General features: G+C 48.9%; 3 protein-coding genes across 3 annotated transcripts; 2 read left to right on the forward strand and 1 right to left on the reverse strand.

The window, feature by feature from the left end:
• The first annotated feature begins 641 nt into the window (after positions 1-641).
• On the forward strand, positions 642-5,983 carry LOC118700460 (lactosylceramide 4-alpha-galactosyltransferase-like). The gene is made up of 2 exons (XM_036404933.2): positions 642-730; positions 2,417-5,983. The coding sequence occupies exon 2, from the start codon at positions 2,420-2,422 to the stop codon at positions 3,551-3,553; it is 1,134 nt and encodes a 377-aa protein (XP_036260826.1). The 5' UTR covers positions 642-730; positions 2,417-2,419; the 3' UTR covers positions 3,554-5,983.
• LOC118700487 (lactosylceramide 4-alpha-galactosyltransferase-like) lies at positions 5,979-15,202 on the forward strand. Its single transcript, XM_036404994.2, has 3 exons — positions 5,979-7,205; positions 8,369-8,479; positions 10,417-15,202. Exon 3 carries the CDS (start codon positions 10,420-10,422, stop codon positions 11,551-11,553), a length of 1,134 nt encoding a protein of 377 aa, XP_036260887.1. The 5' UTR covers positions 5,979-7,205; positions 8,369-8,479; positions 10,417-10,419; the 3' UTR covers positions 11,554-15,202.
• A 220-nt stretch (positions 15,203-15,422) lies between these two features.
• Positions 15,423-21,717, reverse strand: LOC118700447 (poly(U)-specific endoribonuclease-A-like). Its single transcript, XM_036404915.2, is given in 8 exon segments — positions 15,423-15,825; positions 16,251-16,404; positions 16,819-16,899; positions 16,901-16,923; positions 17,007-17,128; positions 18,741-18,852; positions 20,422-20,521; positions 21,704-21,717. Coding segments are annotated over 8 exon segments (864 nt in total). The 3' UTR covers positions 15,423-15,567.
• Positions 21,718-24,286: the final 2,569 nt, after the last annotated feature.

Consider the following 24,286-nt stretch of genomic DNA (forward strand, 5'->3'; position numbering starts at 1 on the left):
TCTGGGACACTACAGAGCAATATTTGTTTCAGGCAGCTGAGGAAGAACTGCAGCAGACCCTGAATTTAGTGGCTGTACTGATAAAGGAGGGATTTGATGAATGTGCCAGCAAGTCTCATGGAAGGGAAGGTGAGCCTCCCTTGATCACAGGGTCAAGGGGGAACTGCCACAGAATGAGGGACACCTGAATTTGGCAAAGTCCTTCGCTGAGGTCCCTGGCATATGAGGGAGCACTCCCTAATGAAGGAGTAAAGTATTTGGTGAAAAGAGTGTGTTTGCAAGGGGGCATCCTGTACTTAGGGCTTGGGGTGGGAGCTGGCAGCTCTGTGGATGGCTCAGCTCAGTTACTGTGGCAGCCCCAGCAGCAGCGTGAGGGCTGGGAATTCTTAGCAAAGGAGGAGAAAACAAATCAAGCCATTTTCCCAGCAGTCTAATGCTAAAAGTGTAGCAACAGTGAGTTTTCAATTTCTTCCTTTTTCTTTAATTACTTTTTAACTAACTCTTTGTTCACAGTGCATCTGTGTGACCTTTGCTTCTATTCCTGATCACATAAATCGTGTTGCACCCTTCCCGGTTTCTTTCCCCTTATGTTTGGACTCCATATGTCATCGTTCCTTTTCAGAAGAAGGAGGTGGCAGACCATAGAGTTGTCATCTCTCAGATTTTAATTTCATAAATAACTTTTCCTGCTGAAGAGGGATTTCTGTGGCATCCCTGAAAGCAGAGACAGGTGAGTTTTGTGCTTTCTCTACAGCACAGGTTCTGTTCTAACCTAGTCTGTGCCTCTTTACTTTCTACAGCTTAAAAAATTATTTACAGGGCTATCCCAGCTGTGGTGTGTGGAGGGTGGGGAATGTAGAGGGATCTGTATAAGGCAGGGTGGGCTGGCTATGGCTGCCTGTAGCACTGGCAGCATATGGTGGCGTTTCTGTGTGGGAGGAGAAAACTTTCTGGGGATCCAGAGCTGATCATTTGTGTGTTGGCTGCCTCTCCTCTGTCCCCATGTGCCTGGTGAAGAGTGGTGGCTCCATGCTCTGACATTTGGATGCCTCCCAGTGTGGCTGACAAGTCCTTTCTGGCCACAGGGGAAGCTCCGTACGTGAGCCAGGCACAGTGATCAAGGAGCAATGACAAATGGGTCTGTGCCACCTGGGTGCTCTGTCGTGTTCCCTGCCGCTTTGGTTACAGCTGCTGGATTAAAGCTTTTCCCGTTTCCTGAACCTTTCTGTCCTGGAGGGTAGGGCTTTGGAGATGGAGCTCAGGGAGGCAGGAGAAATGATGGAATCCTTTAGGATGGAAGAGATCTCTGAGTGCCTGCGTCCAACCCCAAAACCCGCTCTGCCAAGTCCACCACTAAATCCAGTCCCTAAGTGCCACACCAACATGTCTGTTAAATACCTCCAGAGACAGTGGCTCCACTGCGTTCTTGGGCAGCCTGTGCCAATGCCTGGTAACTCTTCCAGGGAGTAGAATTCTGAGTAATGTCCACTCTAACCTCCCTTGGCACCACTTGAGACCATTTCCAATGGTCCTAAAAGGCACAGCCTTCCTCACAGCTTCTTCATGTGCTCTTGCCCATTGACCTTTGGGGCCCAGTGGTGGGCACAGGAGGTGCTGCTTCTGCTGCCCCTCGATTTAAGGTGAGGCAAGGGCAGCAGTGATGATGCTAATGCTGAGGATGGAGCTAGACTGACTTATCTGTTTGTTGCTGCCTTCTTAAAAATCTCTTCCACTCCAAGCCTCCCTTTTGCTAGAAGGAGCAAGGACGGTAAGGGCAGGAGAGTAGAGGGAATGCCTGTCCACCAGCAGGATCCACTGGGACAACTGAGCAGGGCAGAGCCAGTGTGACCTGTGCAGGGTTGGGAAGCAGCCTTGGAACTCCCTTTACAAAGGCAGCTCTTGACCTTATTGTCTGCATCTGCCTCCTGAGCTGCCCTGCATCCATTCCTTTCCCACTCTCCATCCATCCTGCCAGGCTACGCTGCCATGGACAATGGGCCAGGCTCTCTGCAGGGGCAGGTGATTGGCTTGGAAAGGCAGCAAGTGCCAGCTCAACAACTGGAAGGCTGAGGCTTGTGTTTGGTTTGGGGGAAGGACACGTCGTGTATCAGGAGAAAACAACTCCCCTCATGATAACCACCTGTCAGTGGGCAGCAGTTCCACACAGTGTCTGTTGACAGAGCTCCAGGAATGGTCACAAGGAACATTGCTATTTCCTCCTGCCAGGACTTTGCGTACGTGTCTCATGTCTCGTGTTGACAGTGACCTGAAGTTCTAGAGGGAGACAGATGAGTTCTCTAATGGTGTTCCCAGAGTTTGTTGTGCACTGCTATGAAGGTGGGACACACCTGTCAAGGAAGGCTCATACTCTGCTGCCTCGTCTGTCAGGTTGTTTCTCTTTTTTCCTTCCCTCCAGATCATGACGGCTATCTCGGGAGAGCAGGCTCTGGCTGGAGAGAGAATGCTCAGGACGCCCAGCTGCCCCCTAAAGCTGACCAGGGTGGTGCTGAGCCACAAGCCCTGTGCCCTGTTTATCCTCATCTTTGTGTTCGTATCCTTTGCCTACCACAAGTTGTACTGGGGCATCGGGGAGGACCCAAAGAGCAGCGTCCCCACCTACGGCTTGTCTGCTGAGATCAGCTGTGCTCACTATGTGCCTTCTCCCCTCGACATTGCTGGTGGGCCCTCTCCTTCCACAGGAAATGTGTTTTTTGTGGAGACCTCGGAGCAAACTGCCCCAAATTACCTGTTCTCCTGCTCCGTGGAGTCAGCGGCCAGGACACACCCCACATCAAGAGTCGTGGTGCTCATGAAAGGCTTGGCCAAAGGGAACGCCTCCTTGCCCAAGCACTGGGCTTTCTCCTTGCTCAGCTGCTTCCCCAACGTGGAAATCCGGCGCCTGGACCTCCAAGAGCTCTTTTCTGGAACACCTCTGGCACAGTGGTTCCTGCAGCCTCAGCGGCAACAGGAGCCTCATTATTTACCCAACCTCTCTGACGCCTGCAGAATTGTCCTCATGTGGAAATTTGGTGGCATCTACCTGGATACAGACTTCATTGTGCTTAAGAACTTACAGAACCTCACCAATGCCCTCGGCATTCAGGATGACCATGAACTGAATGGAGCCTTTCTGTCCTTTGAGGCCAAGCACAAATTCATCGAGCTTTGCATGCAGGACTTTGTGGAGGATTACAATGGCTGGGTCTGGGGGCACCAGGGCCCAGAGCTCCTAACTCGTGTCTTCAAGAAGTGGTGCTCCCTCAGTACTATCATGAGCATGAGCTGCAAAGGTGTGAGTGCTCTTGCCCGAGAAGTTGTTTATCCTATTCCCTGGCAGGACTGGAAGAAGTTGTTTGAGGCAGTCAGTGCCTTGGAGCTTCAGAAACTCCTTAAGAACACCTATGCAGTGCACATATGGAACAAACTGAGCCACGGGACCAAGTTAGAGATCCCCTCCCAGGCTCTGCTGGCTCAGCTCTATTCCCAGTTCTGCCCTGCCACCTATGCAAAGATGAAGCAGGACTCTGAAGAGTTGTCAAGGCGTGCAGTGTGACCTGGGGGCCCTTGGCTGCAGGGACATTCCCCAGCCAGAAGCAAACCGAGTGCCTGTGACCTTCCCCAGAGTTGGATTCTACACCCCAGAGCAGCTGTGTCACAGCTCTGTGGTTCTGTGTCACAGTTCTGTGGTTCTGTACCTGACATTCCTGATATCTGCCTCTGATCCCCTGTGTTTCAAATTTACAGCAGAACTCACTGCAGCGTCTCTTGCTGTGCTTCACGAGACCTGTTGCTGTTGGAAAGGTTGAACTCCTTCATCAGCATGTCTCAGCTGGTCCATTCTTGGTGTTCTCCAATGGCTCCTCCTGTGAATCCCAGCCTGAGCAGCCCCTTGTGATGTTTCAACAGCTGTAGGGAACCTTGGTGTCCTCTCTGTAGCATTTATGACTTTCTGAATCACTGCTGATAAGTAACAGAGGTCAAAGGTTGCTGGGACTCAGATGAGAATTCCCTGGTTGGCAAAGATCCTTAACATGTGGGGAAATAAATGAAGAGTATATGAAATTTGCTTTAAGAAGCTGAAAACTGTTTAGATCCTTGTGTCGCTCACTGTGAAGTTGTTCTAAACTTCTGAAGTGAGGGAAGTTCAAATAATGCTTCCGACAGTTTCTAAATCCACAGCAGTGAGATGATTTGTCTGGAACTCCTCAGGAAACAGAAGAGACAAAAGCAGTTCTTTGAGGAGCAGAAATTATGAATATCCTTGCTCTGCTGAAATAGTTCTTGTGGATACCAACATCTAAGCAGCCATTGTCACACTCTGAAGGGGCTCAGCATTTCCTCTTTCTGCAGTGCTGTGAGGAGGATTGCATCCCTTTCATTGGAATATTGAGCCCAATGTGGAAGTCCAGGGGACGACATGTCCCCATCAACAGAAGGACCAAGTGCAGGGCTCCGAGCAGTGTCCCCAGGGACAAAAATAAAAACTCAGAAGCACATGAAGGATGGAAAAGACCTCCAAGATCAGGGAGTCCAACCTTCAATTCACTATCACCATACCCACAAGCCTGTACCCCAAATGCCATGTGTTCTCATTTTTTGGAGCACTTCCAGGGATGCTGACTCCACCACTTCCCTGGGGAGCCTGTGGCACACAGTGCTTAAGCACTCTGAAATTTTTCCTCATAGCCAAGCTGAACCTACTGTGGTGCACAGAGTGCTGCATCCAGCCCTGGGCCCAGCACAGGAAGGACAGGGAGCTGCTCGAGCCAGTGCAGAGCAGGGACACCAAGGGGATCAGAGGGAGGGAACAGCTCTGCTGGGAGGAAAAGCTGAGGGAAGTGGGAATGTTCTGCCTGGACAAGAGAAGGCTTTGGGGTGACCTAATCATGGCCCTCCACTGCCTGAAGGGAGCTTAAAGGAAAGATGCAGACAGACTCTTTGCAAAGGCCTGCAGTGAGAGGACAAGGGGGAATGGCTTCACAGTGACAGAGAGAAGGTTTAGGTTGGATATGAGGGAGAAATTCTTCCCTGTGAGGGTGCTGAGGCCCTGGCACAGGTTGCCCAGAGCAGCTGTGGCTGCCCCTGGATCCCTGGAAGTGTCCAAGTCCAGGCTGAATGGGGCTCTGAGCAACCTGGGATAGTGGGAGGTGTCCCTGTCCGTGGCAGGAGGGGTGGAACAAGATGATCTTTAGCATCCCTTCCATTCCAGACCATTCTATTCATTTCCCCTCATCCTGTCCCTTGTTCCCAGGGAGCAGAGCCTGACCCCCAGCTGGCTGCACCCTCCTGTCAGGAAGGTGTGGAGAGCAGTAGAGCTCCCCTGAGCCTCCTTTTAAACACCCAGGTTAAACACCCCCAGCTCCCTCAGCCGCTCCTCATCAGACTTGTGCTCCAGCCCCTTGCCCAGCTCCATTCCCCCCTCTGGACACGCTCTGGCCCCTCAGTGTCCATCTTGCAGTGCCAGGCCCAGAACTGGACACAGCCCTTGGGGTGAGGCCTCCCCAGTGCCCACAGCAGGGGGACAGTCACTGCCCTGCTCCTGCTGGCCACACCATTGCTGGCCCAGCCCAGCAGCCATTGGCCTTCTCGCCCACCTGGGCATGCACTGTGGGCCAGCAGGCCCAGGCCCTTCCTTCCTTGCTGGGCTCTTCCCAGCCACTCTTCCCAGCCTGGAGCTGCTGGGGCTTCCTGTGACCCAGGGGAAGTACCTGGCCCTTCAGATCTTGTTCAGCCTCAAGGATATGAAAGCGGACTGGCTCTGACAGTGCGCCCTGGGACACAGCACAAGTGACCCACTGCCAGCTGGATAATTCCACCACCACCCTCTGGGCCCAGCCATCCAGGCACTTTATTCCCCGCCAACAGGGAACCTGTTAAATCCATGGGCTGCAAGGACAATGCTCTCCAGGAGAGCGCTGTCGGAGCAGTGGTCAAAGGCTTTAGACGGCCCAGGTACACAACATCCACAGCCTTTCCCCATCCATTGGCTGTTCATAGAAGGAGCTTGGGTCAGTCAAGCAGGACCTGCCTGAACTTGTGCTGGCTGGGCCTGATGCCACAGTGGTGCAGCACACATGGTGCCATTGCACTCCAGGTAATCTGGTCCATACCCTTCCCAGGCACCGAGGTCAGGCTGACAGGCCTCTGGTTCCCCCAGGTGTCCTTCCAAGCTTTCCCCTAGAGGGGTGTCACATTGGCCAACCTCCAGTCACCCAGGAGCTCTCCAGTTCACCGGGACTGCTGATAAACGATGGAGACTGGAGCTTTGTGGGCTGCTTCACCAGCTCCCAGCAGAAGGATGGCATCTGCCTAGACTTGTGCATGTCTGGGCAGCACAGCAGCTCCCTGACGACTTCCTCCTGCAGAGTGGGGACCTTGTTCTGCTCCCTGTTTCTGTCTTCTGGCTCAGGGGGCTGGATATGCGGAGGCTAACTGGGCTTTGGGTTAAAGGCTGAGGTCAAGAATGCATTGAGTGCCTCAGCCTTTTCCTCATCCCTGGAGGTCATGTTCCCACCCCAGCGTGCAATAAAGGATGGAGAATCTCCTTGGCCTCTTTTTGGTATTAACGCATTTGGAAAAGCATTTCTTCCTTAGCTTTTATGCTGGTGGCCAGATTGACTTCTAGCTGGACTTTTACCTTTCTAGTTTTCTCTCTGATTAACTTCCTGACATCTTTGTAGTCTTCCTGAGTTGCCTGACCCTTCTTCCAGAGCTGCCAAACTCTCTGTTCTTCCCTGAGTCCCAGTGGAAGCTTGCTGTTCATCCAAGCCAGCCTTCCCTGAACCAGCTTCCAGCACATTGCAATTGGCTCCTTCTCCACCTCTATGGAGGTTCCTTCCTGAGGAACCTCCACCTTCCTGGGCTCCCTGGCCCCTCAGGACTGCCTCCCAAGGGATTCTCTCAACCCATGGTCCAAACAGACCAAAGCCTGTCCTCCACAAATCCAAGGCAGTAGTTTTGCTGACCCCCTTCCTCTTTCTTCCCTCCCTTCACCGAGAACTGAAATCAAATCGTGTCACGGTCACTGTACCCAAGATGGCCTCAGGCAACCTCACCTCCCCCCAGTGCTCCTCTGTTTGCAAACAGCAGATCCCCTGGGACACCTCCCCTGGGGGCTCGCCTGCCACCTGTGTCAGCAAGTTCTCTTCCATGTGCTCCAGGAACCTCCTGGAGTGTCTGCTGGGTGGGATTCCAGCAGATGCCTGGTAAGTTGAAGATGGCTCTGAGGTTGTAGGCAGTCAACAATGTGGGGTCATCCATCTACCCCTAATGCAAATCCTTGCCCACCACTCGGCACTGGTGGGACACACCTGGAGGGCTGGTTCAGGAATCCCACCATGAGAGAGGCCCGTCCGTACTAGAGCAAATCCAGCAAAGGGCCACCAAGGGGAGAAGGGGACTGGAGCACACGGCGCATGAGGAGAGGCTGGGAGAGATCTGCTGACTTGTCTTGGACTAGAGCAGGCTGGGCTGTGTGTTCAGGGTGTGAAACACCTGGCTGAAGGTGGGTGGCTGGGTGAAGGACACAAGTGAGACTCTCCTGTGTTCAATGCAGAGATGGCAGGAGACACAATGGGCACACCTTGAAGTGTGGCGAGTTAGAAATGAAAGGAAGGGTGGTGAAACACTGGATCAGGTAGCCCAGAGTGGCTGTGGAGTCCCTGTGCTGGGACGAGAGTTGTCATGAGTCCATCCATGGTGCTGCCATGCATGGAAGGATCTGGGGAGAGGAGAGAGGTCTGGGACACTACAGAGCAATATTTGTTTCAGGCAGCTGAGGAAGAACTGCAGCAGACCCTGAATTTAGTGGCTGTACTGATAAAGGAGGGATTTGATGAATGTGCCAGCAAGTCTCATGGAAGGGAAGGTGAGCCTCCCTTGATCACAGGGTCAAGGGGGAACTGCCACAGAATGAGGGACACCTGAATTTGGCAAAGTCCTTCGCTGAGGTCCCTGGCATATGAGGGAGCACTCCCTAATGAAGGAGTAAAGTATTTGGTGAAAAGAGTGTGTTTGCAAGGGGGCATCCTGTACTTAGGGCTTGGGGTGGGAGCTGGCAGCTCTGTGGATGGCTCAGCTCAGTTACTGTGGCAGCCCCAGCAGCAGCGTGAGGGCTGGGAATTCTTAGCAAAGGAGGAGAAAACAAAAAAAACCCAAATGTTTTCCTGACACAGTCTAAAGTTTAAAGTGTAGTGACAATGAGGTCTGAATTTCCTATTTGTTTTTATGATTACTTTATAACTAGATGGCTCCTTTGCCGTGCTACATACAGCTTTTTTTTGAGCTACTCACTGTTGTGATGTCACATCCTTCATCTACATTGTTTTTCCACGTATTCAGGCTTTTTCCTTTTGCCACTTTTTTTCAGAAGGCGGAAGTGCCAGAACACAGAGTTTTAGATGCCCTCACAGACGCCAATCACTTAAAACTCTTCTCCAGCTAAGCAGTGAATTCTGTGGTGTCTTGAAGGCAGGGACAGGTGAGTAGAGTTTGCAATTTCTTTGGAAAAGCACATGTGTTTTCAGAGGAAGAGTCAGAGCCAGGCTTCCTGTATTTCTTTTGTAAATGAATTGAACTGGCTATTGCAGCGTTGAAATTGTTGCCCTGTCTGCTCCAAAAGCAGAAATGTATTTCTAACTTTATAGAGATGTGACGGGAGTAAAGTTTGGTCCTTTTCTCAAAATGTGCCGATAAGCTCAAAACTTACTTGTGGTTAGATGAATGTGGCACTTTCCTGCCCCTTTACAGCACAGGAACTTCTCCCCAGGCCTGTACCGCTCTCTCCTCCTATGCTTGCAAAGCAAAAAAATTATTTACAGGGCTATCCCAGCTGTGGTGTGTGGAGGGTGGGGAATGTAGAGGGATCTGTATAAGGCAGGGTGGGCTGGCTATGGCTGCCTGTAGCACTGGCAGCATATGGTGGCGTTTCTGTGCGGGAGGAGAAAACTTTCTGGGGATCCAGAGCTGATCATTTGTGTGTTGGCTGCCTCTCCTCTGTCCCCATGTGCCTGGTGAAGAGAGGTGGCTCCATGCTCTGACATTTGGATGCCTCCCAGTGTGGCTGACAAGTCCTTTCTGGCCACAGGGGAAGCTCCGTACGTGAGCCAGGCACAGTGATCAAGGAGCAATGACAAATGGGTCTGTGCCACCTGGGTGCTCTGTCGTGTTCCCTGCCACTTTGGTTACAGCTGCTGGATTAAAGCTTTTCCCGTTTCCTGAACCTTTCTGTCCTGGAGGGTAGGGCTTTGGAGATGGAGCTCAGGGAGGCAGGAGAAATGATGGAATCCTTTAGGATGGAAGAGATCTCTGAGTGCCGGCGTCCAACCCCAAAACCCGCTCTGCCAAGTCCACCACTAAACCCAGTCCCTAAGTGCCACATCTATGTGTCTGTTAAATACCTCCAGGGACAGTGGCTCCACTGCTTTCTTGGGCAGCCTGTGCCAATGCCTGGTAACTCTTCCAGGGAGTAGAATTCTGAGTAATGTCCACTCTAACCTCCCTTGGCACCACTTGAGACCATTTCCAATGGTCCTAAAAGGCACAGCCTTCCTCACAGCTTCTTCATGTGCTCTTGCCCATTGACCTTTGGGGCCCAGTGGTGGGCACAGGAGGTGCTGCTTCTGCTGCCCCTCGATTTAAGGTGAGGCAAGGGCAGCAGTGATGATGCTAATGCTGAGGATGGAGCTAGACTGACTTATCTGTTTGTTGCTGCCTTCTTAAAAATCTCTTCCACTCCAAGCCTCCCTTTTGCTAGAAGGAGCAAGGACGGTAAGGGCAGGAGAGTAGAGGGAATGCCTGTCCACCAGCAGGATCCACTGGGACAACTGAGCAGGGCAGAGCCAGTGTGACCTGTACAGGGCTGGGAAGCAGCCTTGGAACTCCCTTTACAAAGGCAGCTCTTGACCTTATTGTCTGCATCTGCCTCCTGAGCTGCCCTGCATCCATTCCTTTCCCACTCTCCATCCATCCTGCCAGGCTACGCTGCCATGGACAATGGGCCAGGCTCTCTGCAGGGGCAGGTGATTGGCTTGGAAAGGCAGCAAGTGCCAGCTCAACAACTGGAAGGCTGAGGCTTGTGTTTGGTTTGGGGGAAGGACACGTCGTGTATCAGGAGAAAACAACTCCCCTCATGATAACCACCTGTCAGTGGGCAGCAGTTCCACACAGTGTCTGTTGACAGAGCTCCAGGAATGGTCACAAGGAACATTGCTATTTCCTCCTGCCAGGACTTTGCGTACGTGTCTCATGTCTCGTGTTGACAGTGACTTGAAGTTCTAGAGGGTGACAGATGAGTTCTCTAATGGTGTTCCCAGAGTTTGTTGTGCACTGCTATGAAGGTGGGACACACCTGTCAAGGAAGGCTCATACTCTGCTGCCTCGTCTGTCAGGTTGTTTCTCTTTTTTCCTTCCCTCCAGATCATGACGGCTATCTCGGGAGAGCAGGCTCTGGCTGGAGAGAGAATGCTCAGGATGCCCAGCTGCCCCCTAAAGCTGACCAGGGTGGTGCTGAGCCACAAGCCCTGTGCCCTGTTTATCCTCATCTTTGTGTTCGTATCCTTTGCCTACCACAAGTTGTACTGGGGCATCGGGGAGGACCCAAAGAGCAGCGTCCCCACCTACGGCTTGTCTGCTGAGATCAGCTGTGCTCACTATGTGCCTTCTCCCCTCGACATTGCTGGTGGGCCCTCTCCTTCCACAGGAAATGTGTTTTTTGTGGAGACCTCGGAGCAAACTGCCCCAAGTTACCTGTTCTCCTGCTCCGTGGAGTCAGCGGCCAGGACACACCCCACATCAAGAGTCGTGGTGCTCATGAAAGGCTTGGCCAAAGGGAACGCCTCCTTGCCCAAGCACTGGGCTTTCTCCTTGCTCAGCTGCTTCCCCAACGTGGAAATCCGGCGCCTGGACCTCCAAGAGCTCTTTTCTGGAACACCTCTGGCACAGTGGTTCCTGCAGCCTCAGCGGCAACAGGAGCCTCATTTTTTACATGTCCTCTCTGACGCCTGCAGAATTGTCCTCATGTGGAAATTTGGTGGCATCTACCTGGATACAGACTTCATTGTGCTTAAGAACTTACAGAACCTCACCAATGCCCTTGGCATTCAGGGTGACAGTGTACTGAATGGAGCCTTTCTGTCCTTTGAGGCCAAGCACAAATTCATCGAGCTTTGCATGCAGGACTTTGTGGTGGATTACAATGGCTGGGTCTGGGGGCACCAGGGCCCAGAGCTCCTAACTCGTGTCTTCAAGAAGTGGTGCTCCCTCAGTACTATCATGAGCATGAGCTGCAAAGGTGTGAGTGCTCTTGCCCGAGAAGTTGTTTATCCTATTCCCTGGCAGGACTGGAAGAAGTTGTTTGAGGCAGTCAGTGCCTTGGAGCTTCAGAAACTCCTTAAGAACACCTATGCAGTGCACATATGGAACAAACTGAGCCACGGGACCAAGTTAGAGATCCCCTCCCAGGCTCTGCTGGCTCAGCTCTATTCCCAGTTCTGCCCTGCCACCTATGCAAAGATGAAGCAGGACTCTGAAGAGTTGTCAAGGCGTGCAGTGTGACCTGGGGGCCCTTGGCTGCAGGGACATTCCCCAGCCAGAAGCAAACCGAGTGCCTGTGACCTTCCCCAGAGTTGGATTCTACACCCCAGAGCAGCTGTGTCACAGCTCTGTGGTTCTGTGTCACAGTTCTGTGGTTCTGTACCTGACATTCCTGATATCTGCCTCTGATCCCCTGTGTTTCAAATTTACAGCAGAACCTGACTGCAGCCTCTCTTCTATCCTGTATGAGACCTGTTGCTGTAGGGAAGGTTGAACTCCTTCATCAGCATGTCTCAGCTGGTCCATTCTTGGTGTTCTCCAATGGCTCCTCCTGTGAATCCCAGCCTGAGCAGCCCCTTGTGATTTTTCAACAGCTATAGGAACCCCTTGCTCTCTGTTCATTTGAAATTTTCACAGAATATTCTGTGTTGGAAGGGACCCACAGCCATCTTGGGTCCAACCCCTGGCCACTCCAATAATCATGCCCTGCGCATGACAGCGTCATTCTTGGGGCCGTGACCATCCCTGGGGAGCCTGTTCAGTGCCCCAGCACCCTCTGGGGGAAGAACTTTTCCCTGATACCCACCCTAACTCTCCCCTGACACAGCTCCAGCCGTTCCCCAGGTCCCTGGTCACACAGAGCAGAGATTAGGGCCTGCCCCTCTTCTTCCCCTCGTGAGGAAGCTGCAAAACTGCTGTGAGCTCTGACCTCAGTTTGCTCTTCTCCAGCTGAGCAGCCCTCAGCTGCTCCTTGTGTGTTTTTCTCTTCAGGCCCTTCACCATCTCCAAAACCCTACTTTAGACACTCTCAAACAGCTTTAGATCTTTCTTATATTGTGGCACCCAAAAACACACACAATATTCAAGGTCAGGCTGCCCCAGCCCAGAGCAGAGCGGGACAATCCCCTCCCTGGCCTGGCTGGCCATGCTGGGCCCAGTGCCCCAGGACAGGGCTGTCCCTCCTGGCTGTCAGGGCACTGCTGGCCCATGTCCGACTGGCCATCAACCCCTGTTGTATTGCACTAGTTTATTTAGTTGTTGTTTTGCACTGGGTTGGTATTTTGCACTGAATAGTATGTTTGTATCCTCATGGGATTCCCCTCTTATATCACATGATCTTTCCCCCCTCAAGCCCTGGTGGAGGTCTCTCCCCAGGTTACCCCTCTCCCTCTGCCCCTCCCATCACTTGTATCCCATTGGCTGTGTTCCCTCTTCTCCACCCTCTCCCCTTGCCCCTCCCATCACTTGTATCCCATTGGCTGTGTTCCCTCTTCTCCACCCTCTCCCCTTGCCCCTCCCATCAATTGTATCCCATTGGCTGTGTTCCCTCTTTTCCACCCTCTCCCCTTGCCCCTCCCATCACTTGTATCCCATTGGCTGTGTTCCCTCTTCTCCGCCCCCTTCCCCTGGATTTAAAATCCCCGGTATCACACAATCGGTCTCTTTTTCCTCTGGTCCTCTTGGCCTCCCTTGGACCCCCTGGAGTAATTCCACAATAAAACTATGTGATTTTTGGTCCCAAGGAGAAGAGCACCTCAAGTCTCACTTTTGTCCTGTAAGGCTGTGAGGGGCCAGGGTCCAAAGCTAGCGAGATGGGACCCGAAAGGCCCTGAGAGATGAGCTTTACAAACCCCCAGGTCCCTTTCCACAACACTGCTCTCCAGCCTCTCATTCCCAGTCTGTCTGTACATCCAGGTTTGTCCCACCCAAGGTGCAGAATCCAGCCCTTGCTTTTGTTAACTTCACACAACTGGTGACCAGGGCTCTCAGCAGAGCCTCTTCACCCTTGAGGGAGTCAGCAGCTCCTCCCAGTTTTGTATTATCTGCGAGCTTACTTAGTATCCCTTTCTGTCCTGCATTTCTGCTTTTTATGAGGATTTTTAAGAGAACGGGGCCTTAGATGGTGCCCTGTAGAACCCCACAAGTGACAGGCTGCCAGTCTGCTGTCACCCAGGTACTGTGATTCTTTGTGCTCGACCCAGGAGCAAGTTGCTCAGCCATCACATGATGTGTTTATCCAGCTGTGGGCTGCACACTGAGATCAATTATATCCAAAGCTTTACTGAAATCCAAAAAGATTACATCTACTGATGTTTTTGGATCAACTGTGTGGGTTACCTTAGCATAAAAGGAATTTAGTTTTGAAAAGCAGGACTTTCCTCTCACGATGTGCTGGCTGTGACCAATGGCTGTGTTGTCCTTCAGGTGTTTTTCAATACCTCCCAGAATAATGGTCATCATCTCCATAATTTTACCAAGCACTGGAGTGAGACTCACAGGCCTGTAGCTTCCAGGGGCATCCTTCATGCTCTCTTTGAAAACTAGGACCTCTCCAGATTCTCAAGACTGTTCAAAAATTATCAAGAGATGCCTCATGATGATATCAGCCAGCTCTTTATGTATTCTCACATTAATCCTGTGATACCCCCATAGACCTATAGGGATCCAGCTGGGGCAGCAGATCCCTAACACCTTCAGGGTTAACTCAGAGTTTACCATTCTCATAGTCACAGTCCTTCAGCTCAGGGTGCTGGGACCTCCTTAGTCCATCTTCATTGTTGAAGACAATGAAGAGGGAAAGAAAGCCTTAAACATCTCTACCTTGTCCATGGCCCTGTTTGTGAGGTGACCATCCTCATCCTGTAATGGGCTGATGTCCTTTCAGCACTGCCTTTTGCCATTAATGTATTTTAAACCTTCTTTTTATTATCCCCCACATTTCTGGTGGCTTCAACTGCAGTGGAACTTTGGCCACACAAGTTCTCCCACTACAGTGGTAAGCAGCATCTCCGTACTCCTTCCATATCACCTGACCTTGCTTCCACTGGGCATACCCCTTCCTTTTTTACCTTATCTCCAAAAGAAGATTCCTCTTCAGCCAAGGTGGCCTTCTGCCTCATCTGCTTGATTTCCACTTTTTAGGAATTGCCTGTTCCTGTGCCCTCAGGAGCTGGTGCTTAAAAAGTGACCACAGCACTGATGGATCCCAGGACCTTCAAAAGCATTTTCCCAGGTGTGTTGGTTCTCAAATCACTTCACAAATCTCAAAATCTCAAATTTTGAGGAAAAAAAACCCTCAATTTTTTTTCTCAAAATCTCAAATTCAAGATTTCAAAAATCTCAAATTGATGAACCAAAACCACTACACCAGGGGACTTTACTTACTGGTTCCCTGAGCAGCCTGAAGTCGCTTCTTCCCATGTCCAGGGTTGAAGTTTTGTCGGCACTTTTCCTCCTGTCGCCAGATATTTTAAACTCTATGGCTTCATGGCCACTGTGGCCAAGACAGCCACCAATCTCCACTCAAGGGGATCACAAAATCCTCTCTGTTGACAAGCAACAAATCAAGGAGGGAGGGCATCTTTCTGAGTCCGCCTTCTTAGGACCTGTAGCATGAAGCTGTCATCCAGGTGTTTCAGGAATACATAGGGAGTATATGAAAATTGTGTTAAAGAAACAAAATATTTTAAGGCCTGCTGTGGACCTGATGACCATCTCCTCACCTAAGTGTGTTCCCTGTGTGTCCAGGTCATTGTATTGTAATAATGCATTTGAAATTAACCTCTTATGGAATGAGAAGAGATTAAAACATCCTGGAGTTCTGCCTGTGCCAAATCAAAGCTTCTGTCTGGAAGGTAAAGTGTAAGCAATGTGTGGTTATTGCTTTTTTAGATATGCAGTGACTAAAAACCAAGAGAAATATGTATATCAATTTTAATAGAACCTTTTCCTAAATGCCATTATTTGCTGAAAAGTACAGTGCTATCATGCAGAAGGGAAGACTGATGTAATTTAGATGTAAATATAATGTGAGCAGGAGTATGTTTCATGGTTTCTCAGAAAATGTCACAGCATACTACTGATTAAACATTCCATTGCAGACCAAAAGAGAGTCATCAATTTTTACTTGAAATGAGTTGTATAAAACAACATATTAACTTTGCTGTCTGGTCCTGTCCACCCCCCATCCATTCCTCCTCTCTCCACACTCCTCCTTTCCCTCAATTTAAAAAAAGAAGTTTCCTGCTCGCTCCACTAATCTTCACTAGTGGTGCTGAGCAGTACTGGATATGCTGTTCCAATGTGCTACCCATGGCGCCAGACAACTATCTGTAGCTCGTAGTCATCTATCTTCACTGTTTCACATGTGACTCTTTCTTCAGACAGCAGGAAAATGACTGTGTAAAGGGCAAATTCAAACTCCGGGCTGACACCGATAAAGGTGCTTCCGACTGGCTTGACCGAGCCCTTCCAGCTGAACTGGATGCTCAAAACTTGGTCATCTTTATCAGGCTGAAAGCATAAATGAAACAACAGAATAATCTCCAACACAGCTGTGACTGGACAGATAGAATTTTTGATTCTAGATTTTTGAAAGCTTTGTAAGATTTAGTCATCCTTGGTGTGCCTGGGTGCTATAGCTGGGCACAATCTTTTTCCTGACCTCTGGAGCATACATGATCATTTATCCCAACTAAGCCTCAGCAGTGTTGCAATTCTGTAAACACCAGCACTACTTTTTAAAATAGTTCTTGCAAAAAAAGAAGCTGGAAGACATGTAATTGTTCATTCTTCTTATACACAGTTACATACTGTATATACTTATTGCAGTTCAAAACACTGAGCCTATGACTACATTATTACACTTGTTTCATTACAACTTTTATCTCTGGATCCATTTGTCTTACTTGCAAAGGCCCCCAAAGGCTTGTTCTTACCCTGGTTTTTTTCTTCCGAGCTATGTATCCCTTGTAATCAATCTGGTTGCGCTTTTCCTGAAGGTAAAACTGCACCCAGTTGTGCAAACCTAAGATCTCTTTACCATGCCTTGTTTCTCCAACAAAAACATGTTCAAAACCACAAGAATCAGGTCTGTAATGAAGAAGAAAACAATAATATATAGGTATTTTATATGTTTCATAGAGCCATAGAATGGTTTGATTTGGAAGGGATGTTAAAGCCCATCTCATTCCAACCCCCTGCCATGGGCAGGGACACCTCCCACTAGTCCAGGTTGCTCTGAGCCCCATCCAGCCTGGCCTTGGACATGTCCAGGGATGGGGCAGCCACAGCTTCTCTGGGCAACCCGTGCCAGGGCCTCACCAGGAATTCTTCCTCACAGGGAAGAATTTCTTCCCCATATCCAATCTAAACCCACTCTCTGTCATGCTGAAGCTATTCTGAAGCTGTCTTCCAGTTCTATGGGTAGCAGATGGCACTCGGGCTTACATTTACCTAAATCAGAATAGCACAGAGATTATCAGTGCCCACACCCATAAAACATACCTGTCTCCTCCTCTCCTGGCATAGAGCTGGAACCAGATGTCATAAAGCTGATGTTTGAAATCTGCAAGGTTTGGCCTAGGTTTTTAGCAGATAGTCATGAGCTAGCTGAAGGGTAGAAAAGCAAGATACATATACAGTTTACTTTTTAATCAGTGTTTTCAGTGACAAAAAAGATCTGTGTTACTCACTCTCATGACTTCTGTTGCTAAGATAGCATCAAGGAAACAGTTGTTTTCAACTATTTCTTCTGGAGTCACTACTTCTGCTACACCAGTTGATGTCTCATAGTTGTCCAATAAGGAAATAAAGGCTGCAGAAAAAGAGAAACTTTCAGTCTGCTCATATGCCTGATCCAGACATTAGAGTACCATCATAAAAAGTCACCATAGAATATGTCTTGACAGCCCTTAGAGAAAGCCATTCCTTTATATGTCAGATTCTACTCTCAGGTATACTGTTAAGTGTAGACCTCAAGGTGACTCAAGGCCAGATCACTGCTGTACTTTTTATAGCTCTTTTTAAAGAGAAACAGCTACTGAGCTTCCTTATGGAGCCAAGGACTGAAATAATAATGACCTACCAAAACAAATCACTTCTGCCCACCACAATTATAGACACAAGCTTAGGACCTTGAGCTATGCTGGCACTAGGTTTTGTGGGCATTATTTCAGTAGAGGAATAATAGAGCATAAACCAATATCAGATGTCTTGAGCTTGATAAAAATTAGGGAAGGAAACATACATTCATAGCCATGGCTGAAGTGTAGTCCCCAACAGAAATGCAAGACCTAGCTGTGGGTCTGGTACTATCTGAAAGGGCTTGGAAGTTGTGAGTAAGGGAGCAAAGTTGAATTTGGTGTCTTTTTCAATGCATAGACTCATAGAATGGTTTGGATGGAAGAGACCTTAAAGCCCATCCAGTTCCAACCCCCATGCCTGCCATGGTCAGGAACACCTTCCACTTTCCCAGGTTGCTCAGAGCCCTGTCCAGCCTGGCCTTGGACACTGCCAGGGCTGGGGCAGCCACAGCTGCTCTGGACAAACTGTTCACCATTATGTCCCGACTGCCCTCATAGGAAAGAATTTCTTTTTAAATTCTAATCTAAACCTCCTCTCTGTTAATGTGAAGCCATTGCCCCTTGTCCTGTCACTCCAGGCCCTTGTTAAGAGTCTCTCTCGATCTTTCTTGTGGGCTCCCTTCAGGCACTGCAAGGCCACAGTGAGGTCACCCCAAAGCCTTCTCTTCTCCAGGCTGAACAATCCCACTTCCCTCAGCCTTTCCTCCCAGCAGAGCTGCTCCATCCCTCTGATCCCCTTGGTGTCCCTGCTCTGGCCTGGCTCCAGCAGCTCCCTGTGCTTCTGGGCTGGGCCCAGGGCTGGATGCAGCCCTGCAGGGGGGGCTCAGCAGAGAGGGGCAAAGGGGCAGAATCCCCCTGCCCTGCTGCCCTGGGGCTCTGGGTGCAGCCCAGCACAGGGGGGCTCTGGGTTGGGGCAGGGTCAGCTCTCACCCACAGCAGCCCCAAGTCCTTCTGCCAGGGCTGTTCCCTCTGCTCATCCCCTGCCTGGATTGATCCCAGGGGCTGCCTTGACCCAGGTGCAGCACCAACACTTGGTCTTGTTGAACCCTGTGAGATTCCTTTGGGCCACTTCTGGAGCTGGTAAGCGTCTCATTCCTTTTACTTTGTAGTGAAAAGAGACAGAGAATTCAGATTTTGCCTGGGGCACAAAAGGATCCTTCTCCCGAGGCTCAGGTACAGGTAATCTCCAAGCAACTGTTACAAAAACTCCCTTCAAATGACCTGCAGTCTGATGATCTTCACCACCGTCCAAATTATATACAATGTTATATTTTAGGCAAACATGTCAAATACAGCACAGATTTTTTATATCACATCCACCATTAACAAAAGAACAGGTCTCACTTGCAAAAGTTTTTATGCTCCTCAGGTGTTCTTCGTTTACATTGTGAAACAGATATCTGGCTGCGTTGTCCTGGACAGCCCTGTCCCCTTGCTGTGCTGGACCTGCTTTTCCCTAGCAAAAATGGAGGAAAACAAGGAGTAAGATGTCCTTAGAGGAAACAGTGCCTGCCTTTGTGATAATCAAACCAAACCCCATAATGCCATCAGGATTCTTTGCTAGGAATTGTCTTCCTGTGAAATGAGAGACAATATTACAGAACTGCCAGCATAAAGAAAAAAGACAATCTCTGACATCTGTAAGAGCCTGAAATTTCTGTTTCCTCAGATATTATTGTAATGGCCCATGTGATAGTTCAGTTCTGCTCAGTAACCAGCTGTGCTATTATACTATATAAATCACAAATGGTAAACAGAAGTAATGTAGAGCAAGTAATGTGGTCCCTCCCACCACAAATAAATAATAAGGAGAGTTGGGTGCCTTCTGTCTCTGCAATTTTAAAGAGGCTTTCCTGATCATTTTCAAATTTCTATTTCATAAAGGGCTTTCTGAAGGAAAGAAGATAGTAGATGAGTAGCAGCTTGTTAACACAGGCAAGAGGTACTAGAGCCTTGTTCTGACAAATGGAGAAACCATATGGCAGAAGTTTTCCCCACACACAATTTGGCTTGAGGTAGGTACCACTATTTCAAGTTTATCACCAACAGGAAATTATCTGTTATAATATGAAGCAACATTGGAATAAAGTGCTTGAGTAACATCAGAATAACGTGTTTGAGTAACATCAGAATAAAGTGAGTTCTTGTGTGAGTACAAAATTGGACTGTGAATATTCTCGCCTATTGCAATTTGTGGCCAAAACACATGGTCATGTTTGCACTGCACTGAGCCAGCAAGGAGTGAAATGGCTGCTTATGAAATCTCTCACTCCTCTCTCACATTTCCCTGGGACTGGAAGCAACAGTCCTGAAATCTTCACCCACCCCTCTCTGCTACTCCCTGGTCTCCCAGAGAAACCCAGGAATTTCTCAAATTCCTCCCTTATTCCCCTAAGAATGACTTGGGACCTATCTCCCTTTCTCCCTCACTGCAAGTCACCCACACCCCACACACAAGCTGTCACTCACACACTGAAACACACAGGGTGGAGCAGAACATCTCTAGTGCTGCTCAAAGTGTGGTTAACGCTGAATTCAGACTATTTCTCAGGGTGTCATCTTTTTGGGTCTTGAAAGCCTCCAAAGATGGGGATTTCACAGCTTCTCTGAGCATCCTGTTCCTTTGTTTTTGTTAAATTTCATGGTGTTCCTTCCCTAGCATATTCCTCCAGCCTGCCTATGTCCAGTGGAAGAGAAGCCCTGCATCTGAGCATACCAACTTCATCACTAGCGTTTGCTGTCATCTGCAAAACTGGAAGGGCTGCACGCTAGTTGTTCCTCCTCCAGCTCACAGATAGGGAGATGAAATATTACAGGAACCAAGACAGACACCTGAAAGACTCCACTTGTAACCAAGGTCCAGGTAAGTGTGAACCATTTGTGTTCTCTGTATTGTTCTCTCTCTTAAGGGATGCTTTCCCCACCGGACATGACAAAGCACAACTTTTTCAGCAAAAGGCACTTTTCCAGGCACCTTTTCCTGCAGCACCACACTGCCCTTAATCCTGACTTGGCAATTGGTTACCTGCACATCAATTGTGTAGTCTTTCCCAGGCCTAAGGTGGTGAACATCTGCATCCCACATCTCATTGAAAAGCTTAGAAAGTTCATGATTTAAGGCCTTCCTGCCAAGAAATACAGAGGAATGCATGTAAGGCAGAAAAAAAAGCACATGCTGTTATTTCTGCAAGTCACTTGTAGAGTCTTCTAATGCCTCTCCATGTTCTGGATATCATCCTGGCATCAAGTTTCTCTTTCTCCCCACATCTTCCTGTCAGTGCCACTGCAAAACCCGCAATACTCATGGTCCACGTTCCTTTTTAAAGAATGCAGGTAACCTGTAAGGAAACCTGAGTCTTCCCTAAGACTGTCAGACAACAAAGTTCTTGTTGGTAAGTTCCTGTGGTTTTCCATGCAATGAAACAAAAAGGAAGATGGTGGTGTTTCATTCCTGAGGATTCTGTGCACAAACCAGAGGCAAGCAGGAGATTGTTCCCAGCATGCAGCAACACTGCCAACAGAACAGGAAGCAAAAAATTCTCCCTATGATGCTTTTCTCACAGCAATCTTATAAACTCTTCCCTTCTTCCTTCAAGCAAGATTCCACACAAAATGTTTTCTTTTGCCATGGGATTATCCCAGCATAAAGGTAATGGTGACAAAGGGTAAGTAAGGCTCTAAACACCATGTCTGCATACAATAAAAATCCCTCATGCACTGATCTCTGATGCACATACCTACCCCAGCTTCTCCTTCCCTAATTTTTAATGGAGTCTTGTCCAGCATAATAGTGTACAGTTTTCAGAAGTCTGTCCATTCATCTATCAAAAAAATTTAGGTAGGGTTGTGTGTTGGTTTTGCATGGCCTGGTTTTTGGTAGCAGGGGAGGGGACAGAGGTGGCAGCTGTGAGAAGCTGCTGGGAGCTTCCACTGTGTCCAGCAGAGCCAATCCCTGGTGCCTCTGAAGTGGACATGCTGCTGGCCAAGGCTGGGCCACTTAGAGGTGATGGTAAGGCCTCTGTCATAACAGATTCAAGAAGAAAATCAGCACAAATTGGGCACAGCTCAATTCCTAGCCAGAGAAGAGGAGGAAGTGAGAATATGTGCGGGAAACAAGATGGTGACCCAAGGTCAGTGCAGAAGCAAGGTAGGAGGTGCTCCAGGCGCCAGAGCCGAGGTTCCTCTGCAGGCCATGGTGAGACCATGGTGAAGCAGCTGTGCCCCTGCAGCCCATGGGGATCCATGGGGAATGCAGAGATCCACCCACAGCCTGTGGAGAAGGTGCCCATGCTGGAGCAGGTGGATACCTGGAGGAGGCCATGATCCAGTGGAAGACCCACTGGAGAGAGGGGCCCCTTGATCCTAAGCTGGAACAGCCTGTCCTTGGAGGACTGCACCCCGTGGAGAGAGAGACCCACATTGCAGCAGTTTTGGGAGGACTGTCTGCCGTGGGATTTGGACCCACACTGGAGAAGTTCACTGAGAACTGTCTCCTGTGGGAAGGAACCCCACAGTCTCACAGGGGAAGGACTCCTCTTCCTGAGCAGCAGAAGAAGATCTTGGGTGATAAGCTAACCAAAAACCCCCATGGCCTGTCTCCCTGCACTGTTGGTGGGAAGGAGGGAGGGGCTTGGGGGGAAAATGTGTTTTAATGGCTTATTTTGCTTCCCATTATCTTCTTCTGACTCTGTTAGTAATAAATTCACTTTGTACTTCTAAGGTGAGCCTGATTTGGCCTTGGAGTGTTTTCTTATGGTCCTTAACTCATGAACCCTTTGTTCATTTTTTTCTCTCCTCTACCTAGCTGTGGTAGGAGAGGGTGAGGGAATGATTCTTGTGGGTGCCTGGTATTTGGCCAATGTCAAACCATGACAGGTTGTTACTGTGATGAAGCGCCCAGAGGTAGCTCCAGTTTCAAGTACGTTATGTTCACACTAAGAGGGGATCAGGACAACAGAGTGGAGAAAAAGAGAGGTGGCTTAATCTTTAATTAACTGAGAGTGGAATCAATCAGTTACAAACCAACACATGCACCAAAGCCCAGAGAAGAGCCACTTGATAATTTTGAATTCTCCTCCAAAAGAGATGTTTTCCAGAAAAGAAGAAAAGTACAGAAATCTGTCAACAATTGGTATTTCTTTCAAAAAGCTCTTGGAGCAACCTGCCATGATTTTAACAACTGGTTTTCCCAGACTGAACCAAGGCATGTTCAAGCCCAGCTCTGAACCTCTGATTAGTGTTATGTCTTCTCCTTCTGTTCTGCTCAGGATAGAGATAACTTCCTGCATCCTCCTGCCAGTGGCAAATTCCATGCTCTCTAGCAGGAAGAGCAAACAAAGATTGTGGCAAAGGCACAAGGGCAGGGCAGATAACCATAATTATAGCAGCTGCCACACCTCAGCCTGCCTGCAGCTGTGTATCTGAGCCGCTGTGTCCCTGAGCGATGCTGGAGGCACGGTCCATTTTCCCTTGGGTTCTCTGGTACTTTGGGATAGCTGTGGATGGGAAATCTAAAAGATCACTTGAATTTTTAACTGGGCTTGAACACATGTCAATACCTGAAGAAAGGAAAAAGATTAAAAAATCTAGTGTTTGGTAGCCAAAGGACATGTTTGTTGCCCGGGTTAAACAGGAATGTGAACGAAGAGTTGTGCTGGGTACAGGTACTTGCATGGATCTCACAGTGGAGAAGAAGGAAGCTGTCACAGAGGAGCTTCATTTAGCCTTTGCCCAAAACTCAGGCTCTGCTTGTGCAGTCAGTGGGGCATTGTCAGCACTGGCTGGGCAGCCCAAAGGAGGCCCTTGCTCAGTGTCACAGGGAGCTGCCTCAGCAGCCACCAACAGCAGCAGTTTTACTTATTTCCTGCCATGCTTCCATATTCTTTCTGGAGTCTTATGAAGAGCAAGCCCTTCTTGAAAGAGTCTACAAACCAACACCAAACAGAAAACTGCTCACTTCAGCAGCTCAGCTGAAGGCCCAGGGACAGGACTGGTGAGCTCACAGAACAGTACTGGAGATGTTTTTCAAACTTCAAGCCTTTACCTTGGACTGCCCTAATTTTATTGGATCACTTTTGTGCTGTATTCTGGACCCTCCTGCTGTCTGCTCCTCTGTACCAGTTTATCCTGTTTGAGAACCATCATATTATGTTTAATAGAGTTTTTACTTTGGAAGGAATTACTGCTTGTGAAGAGGAGTCTGCTGCCTGCTGAACACCCAGGTATGTGGAACATTAGGGAGGGTGTCACTCAGGTTTTATTATAATATTTTGTTTCTCAGATACAGTATTTTATATACATATCTTTTAGTATATTTTGGTAACAGTCACCTATCTAGAAGAGATCTATCATCTCTTTAATACCCACTTGCTCTCAGTCTGCTCTTAGCAGATTTGTCCTGTGTTTATAAAGCAGGTTGACCTTCCTCCTTTAGAAATATTATGAAATATCACATGAGCTCAAGGTGTCTATTCAGGGTTACAATAAGAGTGTACCTACAGATTTCAATCCTTATTTTTGTCCTATAAATATACTTCTCCTACTAGTATTTCTCCATTCAGGAAACTTGTCCCAAAATTGAAATCACTAAATTTTACAATGTAAAAGCCTCTACTGTCCTTTATCTCTGCTAGGTGCTACCACAATATCATCATGGATTTTTCCTCTCCTTTCTGTTGTCCAAACAGAGAGAGCACCTGTTTATGCTGTAACTGAAGACTGAAAAAATATAATTGCCAAAGCAAAAAACTTGTCTAGCAACTTATACAGTCACCTTGTAAAACTCTTTCTGGATGGTATCTCTTTAAAAGGGGCCATAAACTTAGCTTACACATGCAAGGTGAGACAACTTAAATGAGAAGATGCCCAACACCTTCATGCAAATCCGTGAC

The sequence above is a fragment of the Molothrus ater genome, chromosome 5 (genome assembly GCF_012460135.2).
Source record: "Molothrus ater isolate BHLD 08-10-18 breed brown headed cowbird chromosome 5, BPBGC_Mater_1.1, whole genome shotgun sequence".
NCBI lineage: Eukaryota > Metazoa > Chordata > Aves > Passeriformes > Icteridae > Molothrus > Molothrus ater.